Below are 26,639 nucleotides of genomic sequence, written 5' to 3' on the forward strand. Positions count from 1 at the left end.
AACATAACATACATTCTTCTCAGCACCACATCACACTTATTCCAAAATTAACCACATAGTTGGAAGTAAAGCACTCCTCAGCAAATGTAAAACAACAGAAATTATAACAAACTGTCTCTCAGACCACAGTGCAATCAAACTAGAACTCAGGACTAAGAAACTCAATCAAAACCACTCAACTACATGGAAACTGAACAACCTGCTCCTGAATGACTACTGGGTACATAACGAAATGAAGGCAGAAGTAAAGATGTTCTTTGAAACCAATGAGAACAAAGATACAACATACCAGAATCTCTGGGACACATTTAAAGCAGTGTGTAGAGTTAAATTTATAGCACTAAATGCCCACAAGAGAAAGCAGGAAAGAACTAAAATTGACATCTTAGCATCACAATTAAAAGAATTAGAGAAGCAAGAGCAAACACATTCAAAAGCTAGCAGAAGGCAAGAAATAACTAAGATCAGAGCAGAACTGAAGGAGATAGAGACACAAAAATCCCTCCAAAAATATCAGTGAATCCAGGAGCTGGTTTTTTGAAAAGATCAACAAAATTGATAGACCGCTAGCAAGACTAATAAAGAAAAGAGAGAAGAATCAAATAGATGCAATAAAAAATGATAAAGGGGATATCACCACCGACCCCACAGAAATACAAACTACCATCAGAGAATACTATAAACACCCCTATGCAAATAAACTAGAAAACCTAGAAGAAATGGATAATTTCCTGGACATTTACACTCTCCCAAGACTAAACCAGGAAGAAGTTGAATCCCTGAATAGACCAATAGCAGGCTCTGAAATTGAGGCAATAATTAATAGCCTACCAACCAAAAAAAGTCCAGGACCAGACAGATTCACAGCCGAATTCTACCAGAGTTACAAGGAGGAGCTGGTACCATTCCTTCTGAAACTATTCCAATCAACAGAAAAAGAGGGAATCCTCCCTATCTCATTTTACGAGGCCAACATCATTCTGATACCAAAGCCTGGCAGAGATACAACAAAAAAAGAGAATTTTAGACCAATATCCCTGATGAATATCAATGCAAAAATCCTCAATAAAATACTGGCAAACCGAATCCAGTAGCACATCAAAAAGCTTATCCACCATAATCAAGTGGGCTTCATCCCTGGGATGCAAGGCTGGTTCAACATACGCCAATCAATAAATGTAATCCAGCATATAAACAGAACCAAAGACAAAAACCACATGATTATCTCAATAGATGCAGAAAAGGCCTTTGACAATATTCAACATCCCTTCATGCTAAAAACTCTCAATAAATTCGGTATTGATGGAACGTATCTCAAAATAATAAGAGCTATTTATGACAAACCCACAGCCAACATCATACTGAATGGGCAAAAACTGGAAGCATTCCCGTTGAAAACTGGCACAAGACAGGGATGCCCTCTCTCACCACTCCTATTCAACATAGTGTTGGAGGTTCTGGCTAGGGCAATCAGGCAAGAGAAAGAAATCAAGGGTATTCAGTTAGGAAAAGAAGAAGTCAAATTGTCCCTGTTTGCAGATGACATGATTGTATATTTAGAAAACCCCATTGTCTCAGCCCAAAATCTCCTTAAGCTGATAAGCAAATTCAGCAAAGTCTCAGGATACAAAATTAATGTGCAAAAATCAGAAGCATTCTTATACACCAGTAACAGGCAAATAGAGAGCCAAATCATGAATGAACTCCCATTCACAATTGCTTCAGAGAGAATAAAATACCTAGGAATTCAACTTACAAGGGATGTAAAGGACCTCTTCAAGGAGAACTACAAACCACTGCTCAATGAAATAAAAGAGGACACAAACAAATGGAAGAACATACCATGCTCATGGATAGGAAGAATCAATATTGTGAAAATGGCCATACTGCCCAAGGTAATTTATAGATTCAATGCCATCCCCATTAAGCTACCAATGACTTTCTTCACAGAATTGGAAAAAAATGCTTTAAAGTTCATATGGAACCAAAAAAGACCCTGCATTGCCAAGACAATCCTAAGCCAAAAGAACAAAGCTGGAGGCATCACGCTACCTGACTTCAAACTATACTATAAGGCTACAGTAACCAAAACAGCATGGTACTGGTACCAAAACAGAGATACAGACCAATGGAACAGAACAGAGCCTTCAGAAATAATACCACACATCTACAACCATCTGATCTTTGAAAAACCTGACAAAAACAAGAAATGGGGAAAGGATTCCCTATTTAACAAATGGTGCTGGGAAAATTGGCTAGCCATAAGTAGAAAGCTGAAACTGGATCCTTTCCTTACTCCTTATACGAAAATTAATTCAAGATGGATTAGAGACTTAAATGTTAGACCTAAAACCATAAAAACCCTAGAAGAAAACCTAGGTAATACCATTCAGGACATAGGCATGGGCAAGGACTTCATGTCTAAAGCATCAAAAGCAACAGCAACAAAAGTCAAAATTGACAAATGGGATCTAATTAAACTAAAGAGCTTCTGCACAGCAAAAGAAACTACCATCAGAGTGAACAGGCAACCTACAGAATGGGAGAAAATTTTTGCAATCTACTCATCTGACAAAGGGCTAATATCCAGAACCCATAAAGAACTCAATCAAATTTACAAGAAAAAAAACAAACAACCCCATCAAAAAGTGGGCAAAGGATATGAACAGACACTTCTCAAAAGAAGACATTCAGACAGCCTACAGACACATGAAAAAATGCTCATCATCACTGGCCATCACAGAAATGCAAATCAAAACCACAATGAGATACCATCTCACACCAGTTAGAATGGCAATCGTTAAAAAGTCAGGAAACAACAGGTGCTGGAGAGGATGTGGAGAAATAGGAACACTTTTACACTGTTGGTGGGATTGTAAACTAGTTCAACCATTGTGGAAAACAGTGTGGCGATTCCTCAAGGATCTAGAACTAGAAATACCATTTGACCCAGCCATCCCATTACTGGGGATATACCCAAAGGATTATAAGTCATGCTGCTATAAAGACACATGTACACGTATGTTTATTGTGGCACTATTCACAATAGCAAAGACTTGGAATCAACCCAAATGTCCATCAGTGACAGACTGGATTAAGAAAATGTGGCACATATACACCATGGAATACTATGCAGCCATAAAAAAGGATGAGTTCGTGTCCTTTGTAGGGACATGGATGCAGCTGGAAACCATCATTCTCAGCAAACTATCACAAGAACAGAAAACCAAATACTGCATGTTCTCACTCATAGGTGGGAATTGAACAATGAGATTACTTGGACACAGGAAGGGGATCATCACACACCGAGTCCTATTGTGGGGAGGAGGGAGGGGGAGGGATAGCATTAGGAGATACACCTAATGTAAATGATGAGTTAATGGGTGCAGCACACCAACATGGCACATGTAAACATATGTAACAAACCTGCATGTTGTGCACATGTACCCTAGAACTTAAAGTACAATTAAAAAAAAAAAAAGAAAGAAAATAACCTATGGGGAAACAAGGATGAACAATTACATCAGAATTATCAACAGCAAAACCGAGTATAAAAAATAAAACAATGTTCTATTTTAAAGAAAAAATCTTAAGTATTTATTATTTAAAAAAAAGCAACTCATATGCCTGGGATAATTGTAAAAAAAAAAACAAAAAATACCGACTAATTCTAAATTTAAAATACTAAAGTACTTTCACTTAATTGAATATTTTTCTATCATGTATTATTTCCAATTGTATTTGCCCTTTACCTCTTCATATTGTACATGATAGTAAGTAATCTAAGAGGAAGATACCAGAAGTAAACAGAAATATTTGTAATTACTCTCATAATCAGCTGCTAGGATTACATATCAAAAAATGGGAAGTTTTACCTCCTCACATCATTTTTAATATTCTAATATTATAAAATATTATAAAACAGTACAAATTGCAGTTTCAGTTCCTTATTTATGAATTTCATTAACAAAAAGAGAACAGCTTAATGTATCTGCCTTTCTGCACAGAATAAGGAGGTTGTGACCTACATACTTTAAATAGTTCAGAATTACAAGTGGTCGGGAAGACGACATTCATAAACTGTTTTTCAGCATTTTTTTCATACATTTTACACATAGTCTTGAAATGCAATGTGCCATATATGAAATTTTTCTTTTTTTCTTTTTGAGATGGATTACAGTGTCGCGATCTCACCTCACTGCAACCTCCGCCTCTCAGGTTCAAGTGATTATCTTGCCTCAGCCTCCCAAGTAGCTGGGACTATAGGTGTGTGCCACCACACCTGGATAATTTTTGTATTTTTAGTGGAGACAGAGTTTTGCCATGTTGGCCAGGCTGGTCTTGAACTCCTGACCTCAGGTGATCCACCCTCCTCGGCCTCCCAAAGAGCTGGGATTACAGGCAAGAGCCACCATGCCCAACCTGAAATTTTTCATTTGTTTCTCCCTTGAATTTATTCATATTTTCCTTTACCACAGGGCCACTATTTTAAGTACAGCAACCTTTGTAGTTATTCTGTGTCCTTACAAACATATGACAAAAAGTTACGATCTCCTCTACAACCTTCTCAGGTTTTCAATCTTTTACAAGTATTATATAGTGTGTTTTCTTATTTATACCTCTATGGCATCTTTCAACGAACCCGCTAGCAAGAAAAAAGCAGCGGATTGTTCAAAGCGTTGTTTTCCAAGTAAGGAAAAAGCATTTTTCAAAGCAGCTTTTCGCCATCTATCTTCATTAAAGTTGTGGCTGAAAAATGTTGTCATTTTTTCATCATGCTGTGACCTGGGAACCAAGCAGAAACATAAAGTGGTTAAACCAAATTTAAAATGTTCTACAAAATGTATAAAAATATAAAATAAAAACCTCAAACATAAATCTAAAAGAAGAACAGGCATTTGTTATCAAGCATCTCTTTACTTCGTCTAATAAGAAATGTCAATGCCTTATGTATACATAACTAGGAAACGAAAGCATTTTTTACTTTGCAAAGTGCTTTTATCAACTTTTAAAACATCCCACCCCTTAGATTAAGCTGAAAATATATTTTACCCTTTTTTTCAGCTAAAGGAACCAAGTCGCATAGAAGTTGATTTGATGAAGCTCATACACCTAATTATTTTCAAAAGCATTAGGTTTCTTACTCACAGCACAATCTTCATTCTGTTGAATCACATTAAGTGTCAAGGCAACTTACCTAAACAGACCCCACACTATTGCTTTCTTCTTCATTGAAAGGTAGAATAGTGCAGCATCTAAGGCATCATTGTTCCTTTGAAAAGAAGCTTTGGCAACCTAAATGATAAATTAAATATTAAATTAATAATTTGACAAAAGAATTACAATCAATTAATCAACAATGTTTCCCTGCTACTTCCATGGCTGATAGAAACTGTAGAGACAGAAAAAGTTGGTTCTGTTTCACAATCTTCAGTAGGTTATAATATTAATACACGCTCCTAGAGATAATCATTTGCAAGCCAGTAATTATGGTAAAAATCATAATTACAGCCAGCACTTATTGACTATTTACCATGTACTGGGCACGAGTCTATGCACCTTTTGTTATCTTATTGCATCACTACAAACCATGAGGTTCTATCATTATTCCCATTTTACAGATGAAGTGACTGAGACAGAAAGGTTAAGTGAATTGCCTACAGTCACACAGTAAGGGTTAGAAAAGGGAATAGAACCCACGTAGAACTGAAACTAACATAGAAAGCAATAAAGGCGGCAGAATATTCAATAGATGTGAGTTTTTTCTTGAAAATTCAACATGTTATACTGTATGTAATCATACTGTCTTAAACATAAGAGCATATAGGCCATATCTGATTTTTCCAGGATGCTGAGATACAGCCTCTGCAAATCATTAAGCTGAAAGGCATACTGACAAAAAAACAGTGGACATTTTATTAATTAGCTCACATTGATGGCAAAGCAGGAAGCTATAATACTAAGGTATGGGAAAAAGGGAAAAGACACCTAAATTACATCACGAAAATGCTTTACTCTTGGGTCGGGCGCAGTGGTTCATGCCTGTAATCCCAGCATTTTGGGAGGCCGAGACAGGCAGATCACTTGAGGTCAGGAGTTCGAGGGAAGTCTGGCCAACGTGGTGAAACCCCGTCTCTACTAATACAAAAATTAGCCAGGCGTGGTGGCGCACACCTGTAGTCCCAGCTACTCGGAGGCTGGGTGGGAGAATTGCTTCAACCCGGGAGGAAGAGGTTGCAGTGAGCCAAGATTACGCCACTGCACTTCAGCCTGGGTGACAGAGTGAGACTCCATCTCAAAAAAAAAAAAAAAGAAAGGAAAAAAAGAAAACATTTTACTCTCAATACTCTTTTCCCTTCCCCCTTTTAATTGTGTTCTCTGCCCCTTATCATTTAACTTAGTGCTTCAATATGCTCCATCAGTTTTAGAAGAATTTTATTTGTATTCAGCTGATTTATAATACACATTTCAAGGCAGAAAATGTACATATCCCTTTGATTTAATTTTAAGAAATAAATTACTTGTGGAAATAAATCATATGTGTATTATCACAGATAATTATAATGACAAGACACATGTTGACAAGAAGTAAAATCTTTGTGGGATACATCTGAAACAATTCAGATAAAATATATCCTCTTTTATCCAGTGCTTTGGAATATAAAAAATTTAATGTAGATACTGCATCATTTATATTCTTTAACAATTAACTTTTCCTGTACATCAGAAATCACATTTTTTAGTTGGTGCAGGAATGAATTCCTTCTTATATCTGTGCTTATTTTAGAAAAGAAAATACTGGTATTTTGTTGGTAGCCTTACATGTAACAGAAAAACAATACTTTTAGACTCACATTTAAAACTGTGATCTGACAAGCATACACACCAGAATCATGGGATGCTGATTAAGATGAAGAAACCTCAGCCTTACCACTAACCTACCAAATTAAAATCTCTGGTTATGAGATGGAGAATATGCATTCTACATAAGTTTACCAGGTGAGTCTTCTTTGGGGAACTACTATTAAGGAATTAATCAGGAAAAGGTCTTGGCATCCTTCAGAGAAACAAATTCATACTTCACAAATATAGTACCACTGATTGTACTCCAGGGAATTCCAAAGGACTAAAAGGAAAATATGAATGAGAATTCCACTTTCCTAATCCTGCTAAAGTAGAAAGGGCACAGGCTAAATCTAACATTTATAAATGACTGGAGTTTGGGCTTGTTACCTAGCTTCTCTGAATCTTAGTTCCATTATGTGTAAAATGGAAATGATGACATAGGGTTGATTAGAACATAACATGGAATTATTTATGAAAAGCAACTGGCACCAAACCTGGTAGAGAGCTGAACTGATTTTTTTTTTCCTAAAAGGCATCTACCAGAAAACTGACTCCAAAAACCTGCCCTAAAAACTTTTATAGCCATTTCACTTGCTGCCACAGATATGTTCTTCAAGTACATACAAATCAAAACTGTTTTTATCCAATGAGATTTCAAGCGTGCAAAGAACGTTTGCTACTTATTAAACTAGTGATGCAGAGAGTCCTTTGTATAAAAAGTTTAATTTGTAATGTAAATAACAAACAAGAACTCAAGTTTACTTTCTAAATTTAGATTTTTGCATTTTCTTAAACTACAGCACACCTCAATTAATAACAGAAAATATTATTATTCCACGGATATATTATAAATTCAGCCTATATAGAAAGACACAATATCATACTGCATGGATGTTTTATGAAGGTCAAGTTTTTGTAATCTTTAAAACTTAATTTTAAAAAGTCTCACCAGTCATGGTGGCTCATGTCTGTAATCCCAGCCATTTGGGAGGCAGAGGAGGGCAGATCGCCTGAGGTCAGGGATTCGAGACCATCCTGGCCAACATGGGTGAAACCCTGTCTCTACTAAAAATACAAAAATTAGCTGAGTGTGGTGGCACACGCCTGTAGTCCCAGTTACTTGGGAGGCTGAGGCAGGAAAATCACTTGAACCCAGGAGGCAGAGGTTGTAGTGAGCCAAGATCACGCCATTGCACTCCAGCCTAGGTGACAAGAGTGAAATTCCATCTCCAAAAATATATATATATATATATATATATATATATATATATATATATATCAAGACCTCAAGATAGACAAACAAATTTCCCACTACAGGTTTTCTGGGAGACGGTATCTTTTTTTCTTTAGGAAAAGTTTTTTTTTTAATATAACTCAAAATCCACTAAAAAAAAAGTTACCTTTTCAATGCATCTTCGAAGCGTGTTAATGTTCCTCACCCACCACCCTATTCCCATAGCTCTTAATTCAGACCACTGGGGGTCCCCTCTCTGAATTGCTGGAATCATATTAATCAGTTCTTCTTCAGCCTCAGAATGAAAAGCCCAGGCAAAATGGCATGTAGACACACCTAAATTGGAAATATAAAATAATAACCTTCATAATTGTATCAAATAAGAAAAACAATTTTTCATGCAGTCACATACGCATTCGTTTTGGAAAGAATTTTGAAGCAGAAAGAGTGAAAGGCAGTCTGTCATCGATTCAGGACTTTATACTATAAGTTTCTGAATACAAGATCAATAATGTGATACACAAAATCCAAATCTCTTTTTCCCCAAACATTTGTTTTTGTTTCCCCTACAAAAATAGGGACACTAAAACTTAATCATTAGAAATAAAAATATTTGAATATCAGGCCATTCACACGTATGGCACACCAAATTTATCAAGACGTCACAAGAGCTGCCCAAGCTCACACAACTAAGAGTGCAGGGCCCAGGCCTGATTCCAAGTTTCTCTGTCACGAGGACCTGTGAATCCGGCCTGCCCAAGAGGACACAAGGTGTGTTGTCCCCGACAAGAGCCCAGGGGAAGGAAAGCATGGTGAAAGCTTCGTTCAAGTCAAAAGCACTTGGCTCACCGGCCTGGATGTCGATTCTAGCACCACTACCCCATTCTTCTCTCTACCCATGGAGCTAAATATCACTTCAAAGTAAGCTCTAAACTTCATGAGAGTTCCAGAAAATAATAAGAGTAAGTTGCAATCATGATGTACATTCCTCTGTTTTTAGTGCCTTCAGTTAAAAGTAGTTTAAAGTGACTAATATTGATGCTTTTTGATGAACATTGTTTTTTGTTTTGGGTTTGTTTTTTTTCCTCCTGGAAGAAGACTGACAGAGATCTAGGCTATTTGTAGAGGCAACAAAATCTTTACTGATGCTATTAGACTTCCAAGTACTAATGGATTTATCAACAGTTCAATTATTAATAACACTCTTACTGAAATTCGACTTAGAGCAGGTAAAAACACAACGTAATGAATGTGAACCATGCAGAATGGTAATGAATAATGGGAATGCTGGGAAGAACTCTGGGAAGCCTTGGAAAGAAGCCAAACTAGTCCAAGTAGCCATCTCTATGAACTCATTTTAGAAATAAAGAAATGTCTGAGGTCAATGAAAGTCACATTACAACACAGGCCTCTCAGTGCTATTAAGTATCAATATTGTTACACATAATTTTTTTCATTATCAACTACTATACAGATTTTGTATGCAGTTTAAAGCTTTTCTAATAATTACTGCTTCACTATAATTCCTTTAGAAAGTAAAAAACAAAAAACTATTATTATTATTTTGAATAACAATCTTAACTCTCTTAAATTTCCCATTGCCAACACTCATATAACAACTGTGTTTGTAATCATACCACAAAACTAATGCAACATGTCTTGGCTGCCACTATAAATTTAGGGGAAAACACCGGACAAAATTAATAAAAATTTAGTTTTTAATAACCTAAAAGACAGACTAATTTTTTGACTATTTAAATCTCTGCTGTTAAGAGAGAATTACTGCATCATATAATTGAAATTCTGCTTTAGAAACTAATATACAGCAACACAAAATGCATAATTTGCTGATACAAAATTTATAATATAAAATAATACATAGCATATTACATTCTATATCCTTAAATTAATTAAAATTTTGGTATAAGAAGAAACAAAACAAAAATACACACAGACATGTCAGAAGAATTAGGTTCAGAAAGCAAGATTAAGAGCAGTGAATGTATTTGAAAACTTGCAGAGGTGAAAAACGTTATTAGGGAAGAAAAAGAACAGGGGCACCAACAGGCACTTCTTTTTATTTACCTACCAATGGCAGGCTATTCTCTACAGTTTACCTCTGCTCTTCTCAGCTTTTCTATCTACATACTGGCTACTTAATTTTTCCCTGAAAACTGGTCCCAGGACCATCACCTATAACACCAGTCACTTCTCATTGCCCATGCTTTAACTGTAGTAGAAGGGAAACTGGAATTTGACAACGCTTTAGAAATTTGAAGTGTTTTAGATTGCCCTAGGAAATGTACAAAATTGTTATTAATTGATTCAATACCACTTGACTATCACCCAAAATTAAAGAGAACATGGAGATACCATTTTAAAAATCTATCCAAATGGCATAGATTGCTTAAAATGTTAATATCAAATGTGGGCAATGGGTTGAGTTTTGGCATCATCAAACTTTTTTTATTTTACATTTTTAATAATTTTTTGTTTTCAATTTTTGTGAGTACACAGTAAGTGTATACAAACTTCTGGGAATGTAAATGAGCACAGTACTTCTGAAGGGCATTTTCATGATACTTATCTTATCAAGGGTGAATAATTTTCACGCCTTTTGATTCAGTAATTCCACTGCTAGAAAACTAGCATGAGGAAATAAACAGGAATGTAAATACTTACTTGCCAAGCTACAAGGTTCTTCATTACAGTGACAATTCAAAGAGAAAAAAAACCTCAGCAAAATCTATTTCAAAAATAAAGGATTGGGTAGATAAAATACAGTTTAGACACAGAATTTCAGATGGCTATTTAAAGTTATGTTTTCAAAGAACATTCATAGGTTAAAGGGTATAAGTGCCATGGGTAGGAATAACAGTCTATCAAGCCTAGTGTTCTAGGTTCTGTAATACTAAGACATATATTATGGGACTCTTTCCAAGATGTTGGTTTCAAAAGAAATATGGTCCAATGAAATGAGCTCTGGACTGGAATTCGAACTCCAAATCTTCTAATAAATAGTCCTGTATCCTGGGCAGGTCACTTTTAATTCTATGGTTTCAATTTTTTAATCTGTAATAACAAGGCTGATATAAATCCTTATGTCTCAAATCAGGTGTGGCAGTATGCTTGAAGTATGCAAATCCACTGTTATCAATATGGCAGATCTTCCTGAATCATCAACTTTACTTGCTGGCAAATAACTGGAACATAATGCTTACATTAAAATAAATACAAAAACATATCACAGAGCAAAGTTTACACAATTTTTCAAAGAAAAGACATCAAGATATTTAGCGCTACTCTGCAGAGAGCCACTTCAGGTTACCACCTCAGGCATACCACATTTACCCCCTAAGCTACTACTTCAGTAAATAAATTCTATTCTAAGCTTAGTTAGAAGAGTAAGTCACAGAATAGAGCCGAAGGATGCATAGAAAAATGGTAAGTGGGTACTATGTGACAGAAAGATCTTAAGGCCAGTGATAGGTATGCACTAATGACTTACCTAATGTTTACACACAAATGTGAATAAACCCCACCGCTCCAATATTAAGTAAAAGTTGGCAAAGCTTCAGTGAGTGAATTACCTTGATGAAGTAGCTGCACTCGGTATAAGGGAGGCAGAGATGTCAAAAGGCATGTGTGTAGGCGCATAGCTAACAAGTATCTCAAACCACACTCATCTAATGTATCTCTTCCTGTAATTTAAACAGAAAATACGTTTAAGGAAAAAGGAATGCAAGAGGCCACAAACTGATAAGCTATAAAATAAACATTAAACTTAGTCATAATTTATATAAAATACATAAGATATTTTTAGTGTATTCCTTCCTGAACACTTTAACGTTTTTACAAAAAAATCATATCTTTACAAAAAAATATATGTGACTACGAAAACTCTTAAAAGAAAAATGATTTGGGGAAATACAATTAACTATTAGAACAGATAACAAAAGCATTTATAGTGACATAATAAATGAAAGACATCTTGAAATCCAATAAAAAATATATTAACTATAGTATATTAGGTACAACTTTTAATAATATTTTCTACACGAATTCCAATGAGATGTAATGGAAATTATATAACTGATGTGAAATCATTTGTTATATATTTAAACAGGTAATATTTTCTACCTTGGTTAAATTAACTGAAATATCGTACTATCAAAGATTTAAAATTTGAATCCCCTGGCTAGTTAGTGTTACATGGTTAGGCTGAATCTTCACCTTGATTCCACAAATTTATTTATACAAATGAATTCCACTTAGTTGAAGTATGAAGGTGTAGCAAGTGTAACCAAAACTATAGCCACTGCTGGATAAAAGCAAAGGAAAAATACTGACAGCACCTAGCCCAATAACTGACACTTCAGAAGTACTCAAACATTATACAATCAAACAATATTTTCCAGAAAAAAAAAAAACAAAAACTTTTAAATGGCCAAAGATCAAGCCCTAGCTCTGTTTTTCATTATCTATATCAATCCATCTATCTATCCATCTATTTATCTATTTAGCTAGATAGCTATTAGGTTGGTGCAAAAGTATTTGCAGTTTTGCCATTATTTTTGCACCAACCTAATATCTATCTATTTATTTATTTTATAGACATAGGATCTCGCTTTTAGACCAAGATGGTCTAAAAGTCCTGGCCTCAAGCAATCCTCCCACCTTAGCCTCCCAAAGTGCTGCCATTAAAGGTGTGAGCCACCATGCTCATTTGTCTACTTATTCATTCAACAAATCAAGCATCTATTACATGTGAGGAACTCTTCGGGTACTGGGAAATCAGCAGTGAATAAGGCAAAGTCCCTACTCTCTTGGGGATCATATTTTAGGAGGTAGAGACAAACAATAAACAAATAATATGTGGAAATTAATGCTACGAACAGAAATAAAGCAGGACTGAGAGATAGGGAATGCTAGAGTAAGAGAGTTCTATTTCATACAGTATGGCCAGGAAAGAACTCTCTAGTAAGATGACATGCCAGCAGCAATTTGAGGAAGTAAAGGAATGAGCCATGCATGAATCTGGAAGAAGAGCATTCTAATAGAGCAGAAATGAGCACAGACTGTGTGGGACTTTTAGGCCACTTTAAGGCTCTTAACTTTTATTCTAAAGTGAGACAGGAAGGCACTGGTTTATGTTGAGCAAAGGAGAGATTTAATGTGATTTGATTTTAAAAGAATCACTGGTTCCTAGGCAAAGAACAGACGGAGGTAACAAGAATAAAGCAGTCAGGAGATGACAGGGACTTGGACCAGAGTAGTAACTGCAGAGGTAATGATAATTGATTGTTGGATTCTGGATATTAATAGAACTGATAGCATTTGCCAATGAACTGGATATGAGGTATAAGAGAAAGCAGAGTCAAGAATGACTGTACGTTGTTTCACCGAAACAAGTGGAAGAACTCATTTACTTAGAATCCATTTACTGAGATGTGTAACTCATTTAATCTCTGACCTTCGGTTTCCCACCTGTGAAATGGAGACATTCATTCCTGCCTTATTACCTCATCAATGTCCACTGTGTCCAGGATACACTATTTCTATATTGCTTTAGCCAATGATAGACTTTTGTATTAGAAAGTGTAAACTGTTTTGTTTTACAAATTATGGCATGCCTACTTTCTTAATGTCCCACAGTAAAAACTAATATATATTAAACACACAACACAAGCTTAAGGTTGTTCTGGGAAGAATCTCACTCAACTGCATACAACCTCATAATGGTTAAGATTTTTCTTTTCCAATTAATAGTGAGAAAATAAGTCATAGGCAAAACCCTAGGTCTCTAGTTACTTTAACCTGCAGAGGAGAAAACTTTGGGGGATATACTATAGGGATGTAAATCTATATGAAGAGATATTTTCCAGCTGCCTTTCCCCCACAAATCTGGAAATTATGAAATAGTTAAAAGGGTACAGGCTTTGAGTCAATAATTTATCCACATATGAACCCCACTTCTACTCCTTAATGCCTACGTGATCTCAGGTGAGTCCCTTAATTTCTTAAGGATCAGTGTCTTCATCTATAAAGTTAAACATAATAATAGCTATCTGCTAGAAGATTGTGATAAATATGATAAAGTAAAGAAAGTACCTGAAACACAGCCATTTTTCACTCCTCCACAATATTTATTGAATTAATGAAATTTTGATCATTAATTTTCAGTTTCCTTTGCCAATGCTATCATTTACAATCTACAACATTACCCTGAACTATGTGCATAAAAGAGAATGGAATCTAGTTCCAGGAAGCAGCCAAAAATTTTCTAGTTACAGAATGAATTAGGCAAAATACGTATGACATTAACTGTAAGGAAACCTCTCTGAAGAGACTTTTTGGAGAAAATTAGGTAATTGTAAAAAGTTGTTTATGGCTAGAAATGGGAAGACCAACAAGTTGAGCCCATGAGGTCCCAATAAGCCTCATGATTCCACAGTAACATTAACAAATGGGCTGTTATTATCAAAGGAAAAATCACAGGGATCAATCTGATTTAAAAAAACGAGAGACTTGGCCAGTCCATGGTGACTCATGCCTATAATCCCAGCACTGTGGGAGGCCAAGGCAGGAGGACTGCTTGAGCTCAGGAGTTCGAGACTAGCCTGGGCAACATAAGGAGACCCAATCCCTACAAAAAAAAAAAAGAAATTAGCTTGGCCCCATGGTGGTGCACACCTGTGGTCCCAGCTATTTAGGAGACTGAGGTGGGAAGATTACTTGAGCCTGAGAGGTTAAGGCTACAGTGACCTGTGACTATGCCACTCAACTCCAGCCTGGGCAACAGAGCAAGACCCTGTCTCAAAAAAACAAACAAAAAACCCACCCAAACACACACAAAAAACAAGAGATTATAAATCAAAAATGACACAAAGGTTTCAGTGTAAAAACTCATGAGAGAATGCACATGGATCTCACAAATCTGTGCATTCATATGCATGCCTCAACTGTCTTTTCTGAGCATATTATATAATAGTAATTGCCTATTAAGGAGGTCTTTTCCATGCAAAGTTTGAAAGTTGAGGCCGGGCGCGGTGGCTCAAGCCTGTAATCCCAGCACTTTGGGAGGCCGAGGCGGGCGGATCACAAGGTCAGGAGATCGAGACCACAGTGAAACCCCGTCTCTACTAAAAATACAAAAAATTAGCCGGGCGCGGTGGTGGGCGCCTGTAGTCCCAGCTACTCAGGAGGCTGAGGCAGGAGAATGGCGGGAACCCGGGAGGCGGAGCTTGCAGTGAGCCGAGATCGCGCCACTGCACTCCAGCCTGGGCAACAGCGTGAGACTCCGTCTCAAAAAAAAAAAAAAAAAAAAAGAAAGTTGAGACTACAATTCAATAAATGAGTCAGTATATAGATAATACAAATATTTCTATTAGGTACAACTTTATCCATTTTTAGTGAGAATATTTACCTGAGCAACTCTTATCTCTGCTTTCATCAAGCTCAGTACTGGTAGTAGCCACTGTATCAGCCAAAGCTACAAGGAACATCTGCTCCAAACGGGTAAGGCCTGGTAGACTTGAGTGCATAAGATGACTTGAAAGTACCCTTGCATGTTCTTGGCCAAAGTAAGCTGGTCCATATTGAGAAAGATTTATTACTTTTGATTTGTTTTCTCTCTTTTCGGGCTCTAAATCAATATCATCCGTTGTTATATCCTGGATTTGAAACAGCTCTGAATACTGATCCTCTGGTTGACTTACTGTCTGATCTTCATAGCTCTGTGGTATCTTTGTACTTTCTTCTGAAATTCTGTAGGATATATCTTGATCTGCAGCAAGTAATGCATATAGTGGGAGTGGAGGGATAGAATCTATCTCAGTATAATCACGAGTACCATCTTTTCCTATGGTGACTGTTTCCTTTGCTGTACTGCCGCTTACACTAATAGTTCGAGAAAGATGTCGCTTAGTTCCTTCTCCAGCATCAGCATCTCTAACTATTGCTACTTCACCTGCAATACATTTTACTAAATGAGAGAGAATGGCTTTAGCCCTTCGCACTTTCCCTAAATCCATCAATTCTAACAGCTGAGTTGGATGATACTGTGGAAGAGTAGGGGAAAGTACATGTGCAGCCTCAAATAAGCCACCATCTTGAATTACAGTTGGTGAACAAAAAACATCATCAGAAACAGCTGTTCCTTCAACAATACTTTTTCTTGCCAGCATATTAGATTTAAAGGTCAAATGATCTTGCATTGCTGCCTCTTCTGCATTAGGACTATCAGCTTCAGTGTCTCCAAATTTGACAGCATGCTTCCACTGTGCATATACATGCATTTCACAATCCATTCCTACCACCAATATCCCATCTCTTACCCAAGAGAGAGAAACAGGCAGTGAAGGAGTACCATCAACGGAAGATACCAAGTCTATAGATCTAAGAAGAACCCATCTTGACCTAACCCCTTGCTTGATACTACCACCTAGTGGTAAAGTAATGACAGCTACTCCATCCTTACTGTTGGTTTGCTCAGTCACAATTCCTGAAAGCCTTCCATACATGAAGATATTAGCACCGACCCCCACTGTAAGAATGTGGGAGCCATCTTCTTTTGATACCCAGTCCAAATGTACTAAATGTTTGATATTCGGAATAAGATATCTATCCTTGCTCAAGAGTGCATCTGACTTGCTATATACAAACAGATTGCTGTCAACGCTGACCCTTGAATCAAGTACACTCCCAACCTTAACCAAATCATCAAGATGAATTGTTTGTTCTAAAACCCACTCTGATCCTCCTGTAGATTCACATTCAAATATACAAACATGCATGGAAAATTCTTTAGAAATAAAACCATTATGGTGGATAGGTTGCTTATAAGCCACTGCAAGGCGACCTGTGTATGAACAGCTAACAGCAACTGGTCTTCCCACGATGCTCACTGTACTGCTATTATCTTCTCCTTCATCATTCATCAAAGGCCATCTCTTCCAATGATAAATTTCTTTCTCATCACTTTTATTACAGTCTGGGTTGGTTTCCATACAACATTTCCAGAAGCGTACTTTATTGTCGGAACAAGTTGTAACCACTAAATAAGGTGCAAGGCACACTGGATAAATTGAAGAAGAACTCAGATGGCCTTAAAAAAGAAAAAGCAAAGTTAGTTATAATAATAATAAAGCCTCAAAATAATATGGTAATAATCAAATTCTGGAATGTGATCAATTCAAAGTCACTATGAGCTTCTTCAGAATAACTCTGTAGTCTTCCTCTTAACTAGTATCCCACTAAATGTACATTGGCCAACGTATCTATAAAGGTCTTGAAGAGCCCATCAGTGAAATCAAGGTATGCAATAATAATCACTTAATTTGTTTTTAGGTAATTAAGTTTAAATGAGGCAACCATTTAATTAAAATAAAACTCAAAAGCACTGAAATAAGTCAACCCCTAATGTGTTTCTATTATTTACATTTACCTTCACAACATGCCTCCCTAGACTTTCATACTATATATTTAATCATTTTCATCATGAATACTTAACTGAGCTTTACAATTTGCCTTTCAAATGCCCCTAACCCTCCCTCAAATAATCCAGACCCCAGGTGGTACATTAAATTTTGCTTCAGACAGCAAAACAGACCAATAGATCTTACCCATTCTACCAAGTTTAATTCATCCTCTCTTAGCACTGAACAAGAACCCTCTTATCTATTCCTGACTGCCAAAGACTAACAAGGTACATCTGTTGTCAACTGTAAGACAAGGGGATATAGAGATTAAGATCTGAGGTCAGAAGATCTGGATTTGAGTTTCAATCCATCAATAATTTCATTAACAGTGGGAAAGCTACTTAATTAATCATCTGAGCCTGTTCCATCTGAACAACTGGGATCAGTTACTGTTTCCCCTAGAATATTATTGTCAAATAAGACATTTTATAAGGCCTCTGTAAAATATAATTTATTATCATGAACGCCAATAAACTTGAGTATAACCCAAACCTTTCAAATATTTTGAAAGATTAACAAACTGGCCTAGATCTGCACCAGCCACAAAAGCCCAGAATACACTCTTCTCAATATGATCTTTCCAACTGTAAATGCAAACCTGTCTTAGGGATGAATGAGAAAACACCCTTACTGAATATCATCCACCTGTAATATTAACAGCCCTGAACCTCCAGTTTTGGTTTCCAAAAAACACTATTCTAGAAACTCCCCAATTAAAATTCTACAAGTAGCAGATCACTTTAAATACAGCTGCCAGTCTTGCCCTCCAAATATCTTATCTATCTTGCTAAAGTAGGTATCATTCCAGACCAGCCAAACTATAATCTTTTATCCTACATTTTTCCTCAGAGTATCCGCCAATCCTTGTTCAAACATTCTTAATAAAAGTGAGATATGATTACCACAATGTGAACGAAAAGTCTTAATTTTAAAAAAAAAAAAAAAGCCTCAGTGGTTTACAAATGAATTTGTTCTTTAAAATTTTTACTACCATGATATTCCAAAGTATAGGCAAGACATCTCACATTAAAATATTTACACTATTTTGGCCGGGCGTGGTGGCTCACGCCTGTAATCCCAGCACTTTGGGAGGCCGAGGCGGGTGGATCACGAGGTCAGGAGATCGAGACCATCCTGGCTAACATGGTGAAACCCCATCTCTACTAAAAATACAAAAAAATTAGCTAGGCACGATGGCAGGCTTCTGCAGTCCCAGTTATTTGGGGGGCTGAGGCAGGAGAATGGGTGTGAACCCAGGAAGGGAGCTTGCAGTGAGCCAAGATAGCACCACTGCACTCCAGCCTGGGCAACAGAGCAAGACTCTATCTCAAAAAAAAACACACAAAATAGTAAAAATTTACACTATTTTCTGTCAAGCTGATTACATTTATCAAAGGAAATTTTTGTGTGTGTGTATGTGTGTGTATAGTCTCGCTCTGTTGCCCACCCAGGCTGGAGTGCAATAGTGCAATGTCGGCTCGCTACAACCTCCGCCTCTCGAGTTCAAGCGATTCTCCTGCCTCAGCTTCCCAAGTAGCTGGGATTACAGGTGCATGCCACCATGCCCAACTAATTTTTGTATTCTTAGTAGAGACAAGGTTTCACCATGTTAGCCAGGGTAGTCTCGAACTACTGACCTCAAGTGATCCACCCACCTCAGCTTCCCAAGGTGCTGGGATTACAGAAGTGAGCCACTGCACCCAGTCAGGAAAGTATTTCTAATAAAGACATGTTTCTAAACATCTAGACATATCATTAAAAGAAAATAAATCTTTATTTTAATGTCAACATAGCACATATTTCAGAAGAGTTCATGTATTTTATCTACTAAAGAGTTTATACATTTTATCACTATGAGCTACCACTGTGCAGTCTTAAAATGACCTTACCTGCTGAAGGAGTTGCTCTTATTACTTCAACTGATTCTGGAAGATCAAGGGGTTGGCTATACACCAGTCTAGAACTCAGAATAAGTTTACTGGCAGTTTGAAGATTGGCAATTGATGAAGAATGTGGCATGGGGCTCACACTAGGAGAGGTTTCTGGAGAAGAATCTACATTCTTCTGTCCAGGGACTGAAAGTAGACTCTCAGAGGAAGCACCTTCTGAAGCTTTAGCTTTAAAAATAAATTATAATATTACAAAATGTATGTATATCATTACTATAAATATGAGCTAGAATATTACTTCATTATTATTTAAGAAACAGCTTCTTAAAAGTATTTTGGAGGTGAGGATACAGAGAAAAGAGAACTCTTTAAAATAGAACGACCATATGACTCAGCAATCTCACTACTAGGTGTTTATCCAAAGGAAAGGAAATCAGTGTATCAAATGGATAACTGCACCCCTACATTTATTGTAGCACTATACACAACAGCCAAGACATAAAATCAACCCAAGTATCCATCAGTGAATACACGGATAAAGAAAATGTGGTATATACACAATGGAATACTATTCAGCTATAAACAAGAATGAAATCCTGTCACTTGCAGCAACACAGTTGGAAACCAAAGGTCACTATGTTAAGTGAAACAAGCCAGGCACAGAAATACAAATATCACCTGTTCTTTCCCTCACATATGAGAGCTAAGAAAGTGGATCTGACGGAGGTAGATAATAGAATAACAGACACCAGAGAATGGGAAGGGTTGTGGGGTAGGTGAAGAGACTGTTTAATAGGTACAAACAAAAAGTTTGACAGAAGAAATAAGTTCTTTTGTTTGATAGCACAGTAGAATGACTACAGTTAACAACAATACATATTTCAAAAGAGCTAGAAGATCTGAAATGTTCCCAACCTGAAGAAACAATAAACTTCAAAGTAATGAATATCCTAAATACCCTGATATGATCATTACATATTCTATCCATGTATAAAAACATCACATGTACCCCATAAGTATGTATAATTATTATGCATCAATAAAATTTTTTTTAAAAATTACTTTGGAGACAAGGTCAATTTTCAAACTTTTGCTTAGTTACTCTGATAAGCTTTTTTTTTTTTTTTTTTTTTTTTAATTTTACTCTTTCTTAGCATCAGTTCTATCATGGGAGACTAACAGGGAAGAATCACAACATGTAAAAGCTAAAAGAAACCCCTTACACAGTCCAGTGCTTACAACCTTTAAAACACATTAAAAGCTTGAGGAATTTGTTAACACGCAAATTCCCAGGCTTAACCACAGAGACACTGATTTAGATGATACGGGGTAGATCCCAGTAAAGCAGCCCAGGTGTTTTTGAAACAGATGGATCATGAACCAAACTTTAAGAAATAGCAATGTACTGCCTCACTTTTAGATTAAGAAATTTAAACTTAGAGAGTTTAGTGATTTTCCTGAGGCCATATAATTAGCTAGGGGCAAAGAAGACATTACACTAGCAGCCTCCTATCAAGTACTCAAATCAGAGAATGATTTCAAGAATAAACACAAAAAGTAAAAGTTGTAAGAAAATTTAAGACAATATTAGTTGACTGCCTTTGTAAGCCATATTGACTTGATCTTCCAAAGAACTTCCAGTGAGTATAAATCTCGAAGATTCAGTTATCTGTTCTTCCGTGACATATAAGAGATACTCTATATTATATTTATTTATTTATTTATTTATTTGTGTATCTGTCTCTCCCCATTGGACCACAAATTCACTAAAGGCAGGGATGGTATGTTATTGCCTTGTACATCTCAAGGAGCACCAGAATATCTAATAAATAATAATCAATTCTCTTTTGTTTCTGTTAAACATGTCAATCTATCTTATACTGGTAGGCCAATAAGTAAGAAATATGAAAAAAAAATTTTTGTAAAATGAAATGAGACTACAAACTTGAATCCATAGTCAGAATACAGGAGTCCCACTCCTGGCTCTATCACTAATGAGATGTGTTTCCTTAGGCCAGGCACTTCACCATCTCTGGCTACTTTTTCACCAGCAAAATAAGGTTAAAACTACATCATTTCTCTTCCTGTAAAGCATGCTATTTTCTAACATATATCTCATGCTAAGAAAGAAAATAAGAGCAGAAAAAAAAAGCAAAGACTTTAGAGTCACCAAGGCCTGATTTTGAAACTTGGTTCTGTGACAAACTATATAATGGGTCTTGCTCAAGTTACTTACCCTTACTCCATTAGTAAACTGGGTATAATGTCTATCTCACATATATAAAGCACCAATCTCAGTACCTGGCACCCAGAAGGTACTCAACATGTTCCCTTCTCTAACAAAATTTAAACCAATCATTTATCCTCTAACAGGATATTCACTACTGTGGTAAATTTAAGCATTAAATGTGAATGGCAGGATACACTGTTAAATCTGCAGCAAAGATTAGAACAAAAAGATAGATGCTTTCTATCACAGCTAAGAAGAGTAAATTATTTGCCTCTACTGTAATCTCATTGTCTGTGACCTACTGCTGTCACAAACAGTGTAGACAAGCAACTCAACTCTAACCCTGGCTTTAGTGAGACACACACCTCATAAACAGTGGGGACAAACAAAATCACACAGTTCCTGTCCTCCCACAAGGATCTGTTACTACCTCTGTAAATCTCTTCAGAGTCACTCCTATCTCTGTGCCAAATTCTAGAAATCACTATATTCTCTGCTGGGTGAATCTCTTCCTGATGAACTGGTTTTAGATCCCTTCTCTTGCATTTCTGTCAAACAACATATAATGCAAAAAATTAACTCCAAAGGCTTTGAAAGAATTTTTAAATACCTGGTGCCTCAAGAAGATTAGGGTCAACTAGGTGAAGGTAAAGGTTCTGTCAAATAATTTGGCTTTTCTAATGCCAATTCATGGCCCAGTTAGAACTGCTACCTACAAAGTTATGTGATAATGTATAATACATGTGAACAAAAAAGTACAAATTATTCTTTCACTGTATTAAATGTTGTATAAGAAGTTGTATAAAATCAACTAATATAATTACAAGAAATAATAAACTATTACAACTCAAATATTTTGAGTTAACAGTTTAAAGCAGATTCAATGTAATATGGCTATCCATGTAGTTCTTCATTTTAACAATTATCTCTCAAAAAGTAAAAGTTTGTTTTTTAAAAAAACTATGATCAATTTCTTTGCTTCATACTACAGATTTCCCAATTTGTTTAGAGATTAATCTAAATGTGTACAGCAAAAGAATGGCTGAAATAATTTTTTAATCACAATTGCATTTCTTTTTTTTTCGAGACAGGGTCTCACTTTGTCACCTAGGCTGGAGTGCAGTGGTGCAGTCTCGGCTTATTGCAGCCTCTGCCTCAAGGGCTCAAGCAATCCTCCCATCTCAGCCTCCCAAGTATAGGCACATGCCACCATACTTGACTAATTCTTTATTTTTTTGTAGAGATGAAGTCTCACTATATTGCCCAGGCCGATCTTGAATTCCTGGGCTCAAGCGATCATCCTGCCTAGCCTCCCAAAGTGCTGGGATTATAGGCATGAGCCATCATGCCCAACCTGTATTTCTTAATGTTCTACAAAAACAGTTCTGCTTATAAGCCTCAGGCACTCAATTATATTTTATCAAACAGCAATTCTGCTTTTTTTTTTTTTTTTGAGACGGAATCTTGCTCTGTCGCTCAGGCTGAAGTGCAGTGGCACAATCTCAGCTCACTGCAACCTCCACCTTCCAGGTTCACGCCATCCTCCTGCTTCAGTCTCCTGAGTAGCTGGGACTACAGGTGCCCGCCATCACGCCTGGCTAATTTTTTGTATTTTTAGTAGAGATGGGGTTTCACCATGTTAGCCAGGATGGTCTTGATCTCCTGACCTGATGATCTGCCTGCCTCGGCCTCCCAAAGTGCTGGGATTACAGGCATGAGCCACCACGCCCGGCCAATTCTGCTTCTTTTAATGATGATAAAGCTGATGATGTACAGTGTATTGCATGGGAATGTGTATTAACAAAAAAGTACAATATTAGTTCTATGGACATCTAAAACAGTCATAATGTGCACTCAATAAATATTCACTGAAAAAAATAAATCAAGCTTTTATTTTTTTTTTTCAATATGTCTAATGTGCCCATAGGCTAGTTTTTAGGATTAACCAGTTTCATTAATGATTTATGACCTTGTAATTAAAAGTTTAGAAGAGACATAATTCAGCAACTCAATTTACAGTTTACTGGAACTTCATTTTACAGAATTAACCAAATGAATTTATTATGTATCATCTCTGTATGAAACTAAAATTACTTACCTAAACATGCTTGTACAGATTTAAGATGAAGGTGCCACATATGCAGAATAGAGTTATTATTGCTGTCCTTCTCAATTACTACTAGAAAGAACTTTTCTGAAAATGGTGGTGGGCGGTATCCTATTATTCAAAAGGAAAAGGATATTTAAATTAGTATATTTTTATAGGGTTAAAAAAACACTTTTTAAAAGCTACCACCACCTCTTGATATGCATGGAAGTTGGGAAGAAAAGGCAAGAAAGACCTTTAGGAGGAGTTTTATATAATTTTTGTGCCAAAAGTTAGATAGCTATCAAGGACTAATGAAGTTACGTCAAAAGTACACAAAAGCTAATATGAAAGGATACCTACTGGTCAAAGAGGGGACACTTTGAGCATCAAAGAATAAAACTGAATACAATTTGTTAAAATATATTTATCCTATTGCAAACTAGGAGTTTACACAAATACCAAAAGAGGCTACATAAAAAAGAAAGGAAAGGAAAGGAAAGCAGCAGAAGAATGGAAGAAGGAGAGAAGGGAAGTAAGCAGCGTGCTGAGCATACAAAAGCTCAAGCCGGCCTCACAGGATGCCCCTGGAGTAACTGGGTCACTTACTCCTTATTTAGAGAACTGGCAATTAAAAGGAAATAATAAAATATTCAACCTGCTTTCTTGTATGAAAACAGCATTTAAAAAAACTTAAGTTGTGGGAGAAGGAGTAGTGGTAGGGTAAAGAAGAAATTTTGTAGAAATTTCACGCATTTTTTAAAGAAAAGACATTACTTGTATGTATAATTTTCCCTGTTGACAATTATAGTCTTCATAACTGAAAATGAGATCTATGCAGGATAATAAAAGCTTTCCTTAATAATGAAAACTCATAATGACAACTTATTGGCAATGAGCGCTGCTAGAGTTAAAATTGTGGCCTCTAACAATTTCCATTAAAAGAAACAGTTTGGCACTGCATGTTCTCACTCATAAGTGGGAGCTGAACAATGAGAACACATGGACACAGGGAGGGGAACATAACATATCGGGGCCTGTTGAGGAGTAGGGAGCTAGGGAGGAGAGAGCATTCGGAGAAACACCTAATGTAGATGATGGGTTGACGGGTGCAGCAAACCACCACGGCACGTGTATACCTATGTAACAAACCTGCATGTTCTGCACATGTATCCCAGAACTTAAAGTATAATAATAATTTTTTAAAAAGGAACAGTTTGGAAGGATGATTCCATTCTTGCAAAGGACAGCTACAAGATAAACCCAGGAAAATCTTGTGCCTGAAAGAAAGTAAACTATTACAATAATGAGGTTATGTCAAAAGGACTCAGGACCTACTTCAAATGGTACTTACTAGCCTAATATAGGACTATGTAGGCATTTAAAAAATGATTGCAACTGATTGAAATATCCTACATACATAAAAATCCATTGAGTTATATGAGTACTTCTCGTATGTATATTATTGTTCATTAAAGAGTTTTCTTAAAATGAGTTCATATTGATACCTAAAAGACAAAGAAATCCAAACAACAACAAATTCAACAGTAGTAGCTGGAGATAACCAGCGCACAGACTCCTCATTCTGAAACTGTCAATTAAATGGAAAGAATTAAGCACTTAAACCCTTTCCAAAAAGAACTGTTTTTCAAAGTAATCCAATGGCCCCAGTAGATAAAGAAATGCTTCTATTTACAGACGTTTTCCAGCTAATAAATAAATGAGAACTGATAAAATTGGAAAATCATAATTTTTCAATCCTTAATGAACTACTGTAAGATCAATAATATTCAATGGAAGAAGCCATGAGATAAACACTGCTGTCAAACTATAATGACACCACCAATTGAATCTTCTGACTCTTAATATGACTAAAAGTGAGATATCTGAATATTATTTTTTTTCTGGTATGATACATATGAAGTACTGCATCACCTAGAATGTTGAATCCAGATCTAATCAAGTCTACAGAGCTAACTTGCACTTTACAGGAAATACAGTAGACAAGAAAAAGTTTAAACAACATCACAAGTAAGTAGTCAGAGAAACTCCTTTAAAAAAAAAAAAAAAAACCTTGCCCTAGAACTAAAGGAGACAGAGACACAAAAAAACCTTTCAAAAAAATCAATGAATCCAGGAACCGGTTTTTTGAAAAGATTAACAAAATAGATAGACAGCTAGTCAAACTAATAAAGAAAAAAAAAGAGAAGAATAAAACAGACACAATGAAAAATGATAAAGGAGGTATCACCACTGATCCCACAGAAATACAAACTACCATCAGAGTATACTATAAACACCTCTACGCAAATAAACGAGAAAATCTAGAAGAAATGGATAAATTCCTAGACATATAAACCCTCCCAAGACTAAACCAGGAAGAAGTGAAATCCCCAAATAGACCAATAACAAGTTCTGTAATTGAGGCAGTAATTAATAGCCTATCAACCAAGAAAAGCCCAGGACCAGACAGATTCACAGCTGAATTCTACCAGAGGTACAATGATGAGCTGGTACCATTCCTTCTGAAACTATTCCAATCAATAGAAAAAGAGGGACTCCTCCCTAACTCATTTTATATGGCCAGCATCATCCTGATACCAAAACCTGGCAGAGACACAACAAAAAAAGAAAATTTCAGGCCAATATCCCTGATGAACATGGATGCAAAAATCCTCAATAAAATACTGGCAAACCAAATCCAGCAGCACATCAAAAATCTTATCCACCACGATCAAGTTGGCTTCATCCCTGGGATGCAAGGCTGGTTCAACATACGCAAATCAATAAATGTACTCCATCACGTAAACAGAACCAATGACAAAAACCACATGATTATCTCAACAGATACAGAAATGGCCTCTGATAAAACTCA

General features: G+C 36.3%; 1 protein-coding gene across 14 annotated transcripts in view; it reads right to left on the bottom strand.

The window, feature by feature from the left end:
- Nucleotides 1-26,639, bottom strand: part of DMXL2 (Dmx like 2) — a 173,291-nt gene that overhangs the window by 41,662 nt on the left and 104,990 nt on the right. For all 14 annotated transcript variants that reach the window (XR_013395581.1, XR_013395582.1, XR_013395580.1 and 11 more), the window contains 7 exons: nucleotides 23,777-23,896; nucleotides 19,449-19,676; nucleotides 15,507-17,186; nucleotides 11,671-11,781; nucleotides 8,247-8,416; nucleotides 5,198-5,295; nucleotides 4,620-4,785 (listed from right to left, as the gene is read on the bottom strand). Coding sequence is in view for 11 of the 14 variants with exons in the window: in XM_015142247.3 (XP_014997733.1) it covers nucleotides 4,620-4,785; nucleotides 5,198-5,295; nucleotides 8,247-8,416; nucleotides 11,671-11,781; nucleotides 15,507-17,186; nucleotides 19,449-19,676; nucleotides 23,777-23,896 (2,573 nt within the window). In the remaining 3 variants the exon portion in view is untranslated. The remainder of the gene's footprint in view (nucleotides 1-4,619; nucleotides 4,786-5,197; nucleotides 5,296-8,246; nucleotides 8,417-11,670; nucleotides 11,782-15,506; nucleotides 17,187-19,448; nucleotides 19,677-23,776; nucleotides 23,897-26,639) is intronic.

Source organism: Macaca mulatta, chromosome 7, assembly GCF_049350105.2.
Source record: "Macaca mulatta isolate MMU2019108-1 chromosome 7, T2T-MMU8v2.0, whole genome shotgun sequence".
NCBI lineage: Eukaryota > Metazoa > Chordata > Mammalia > Primates > Cercopithecidae > Macaca > Macaca mulatta.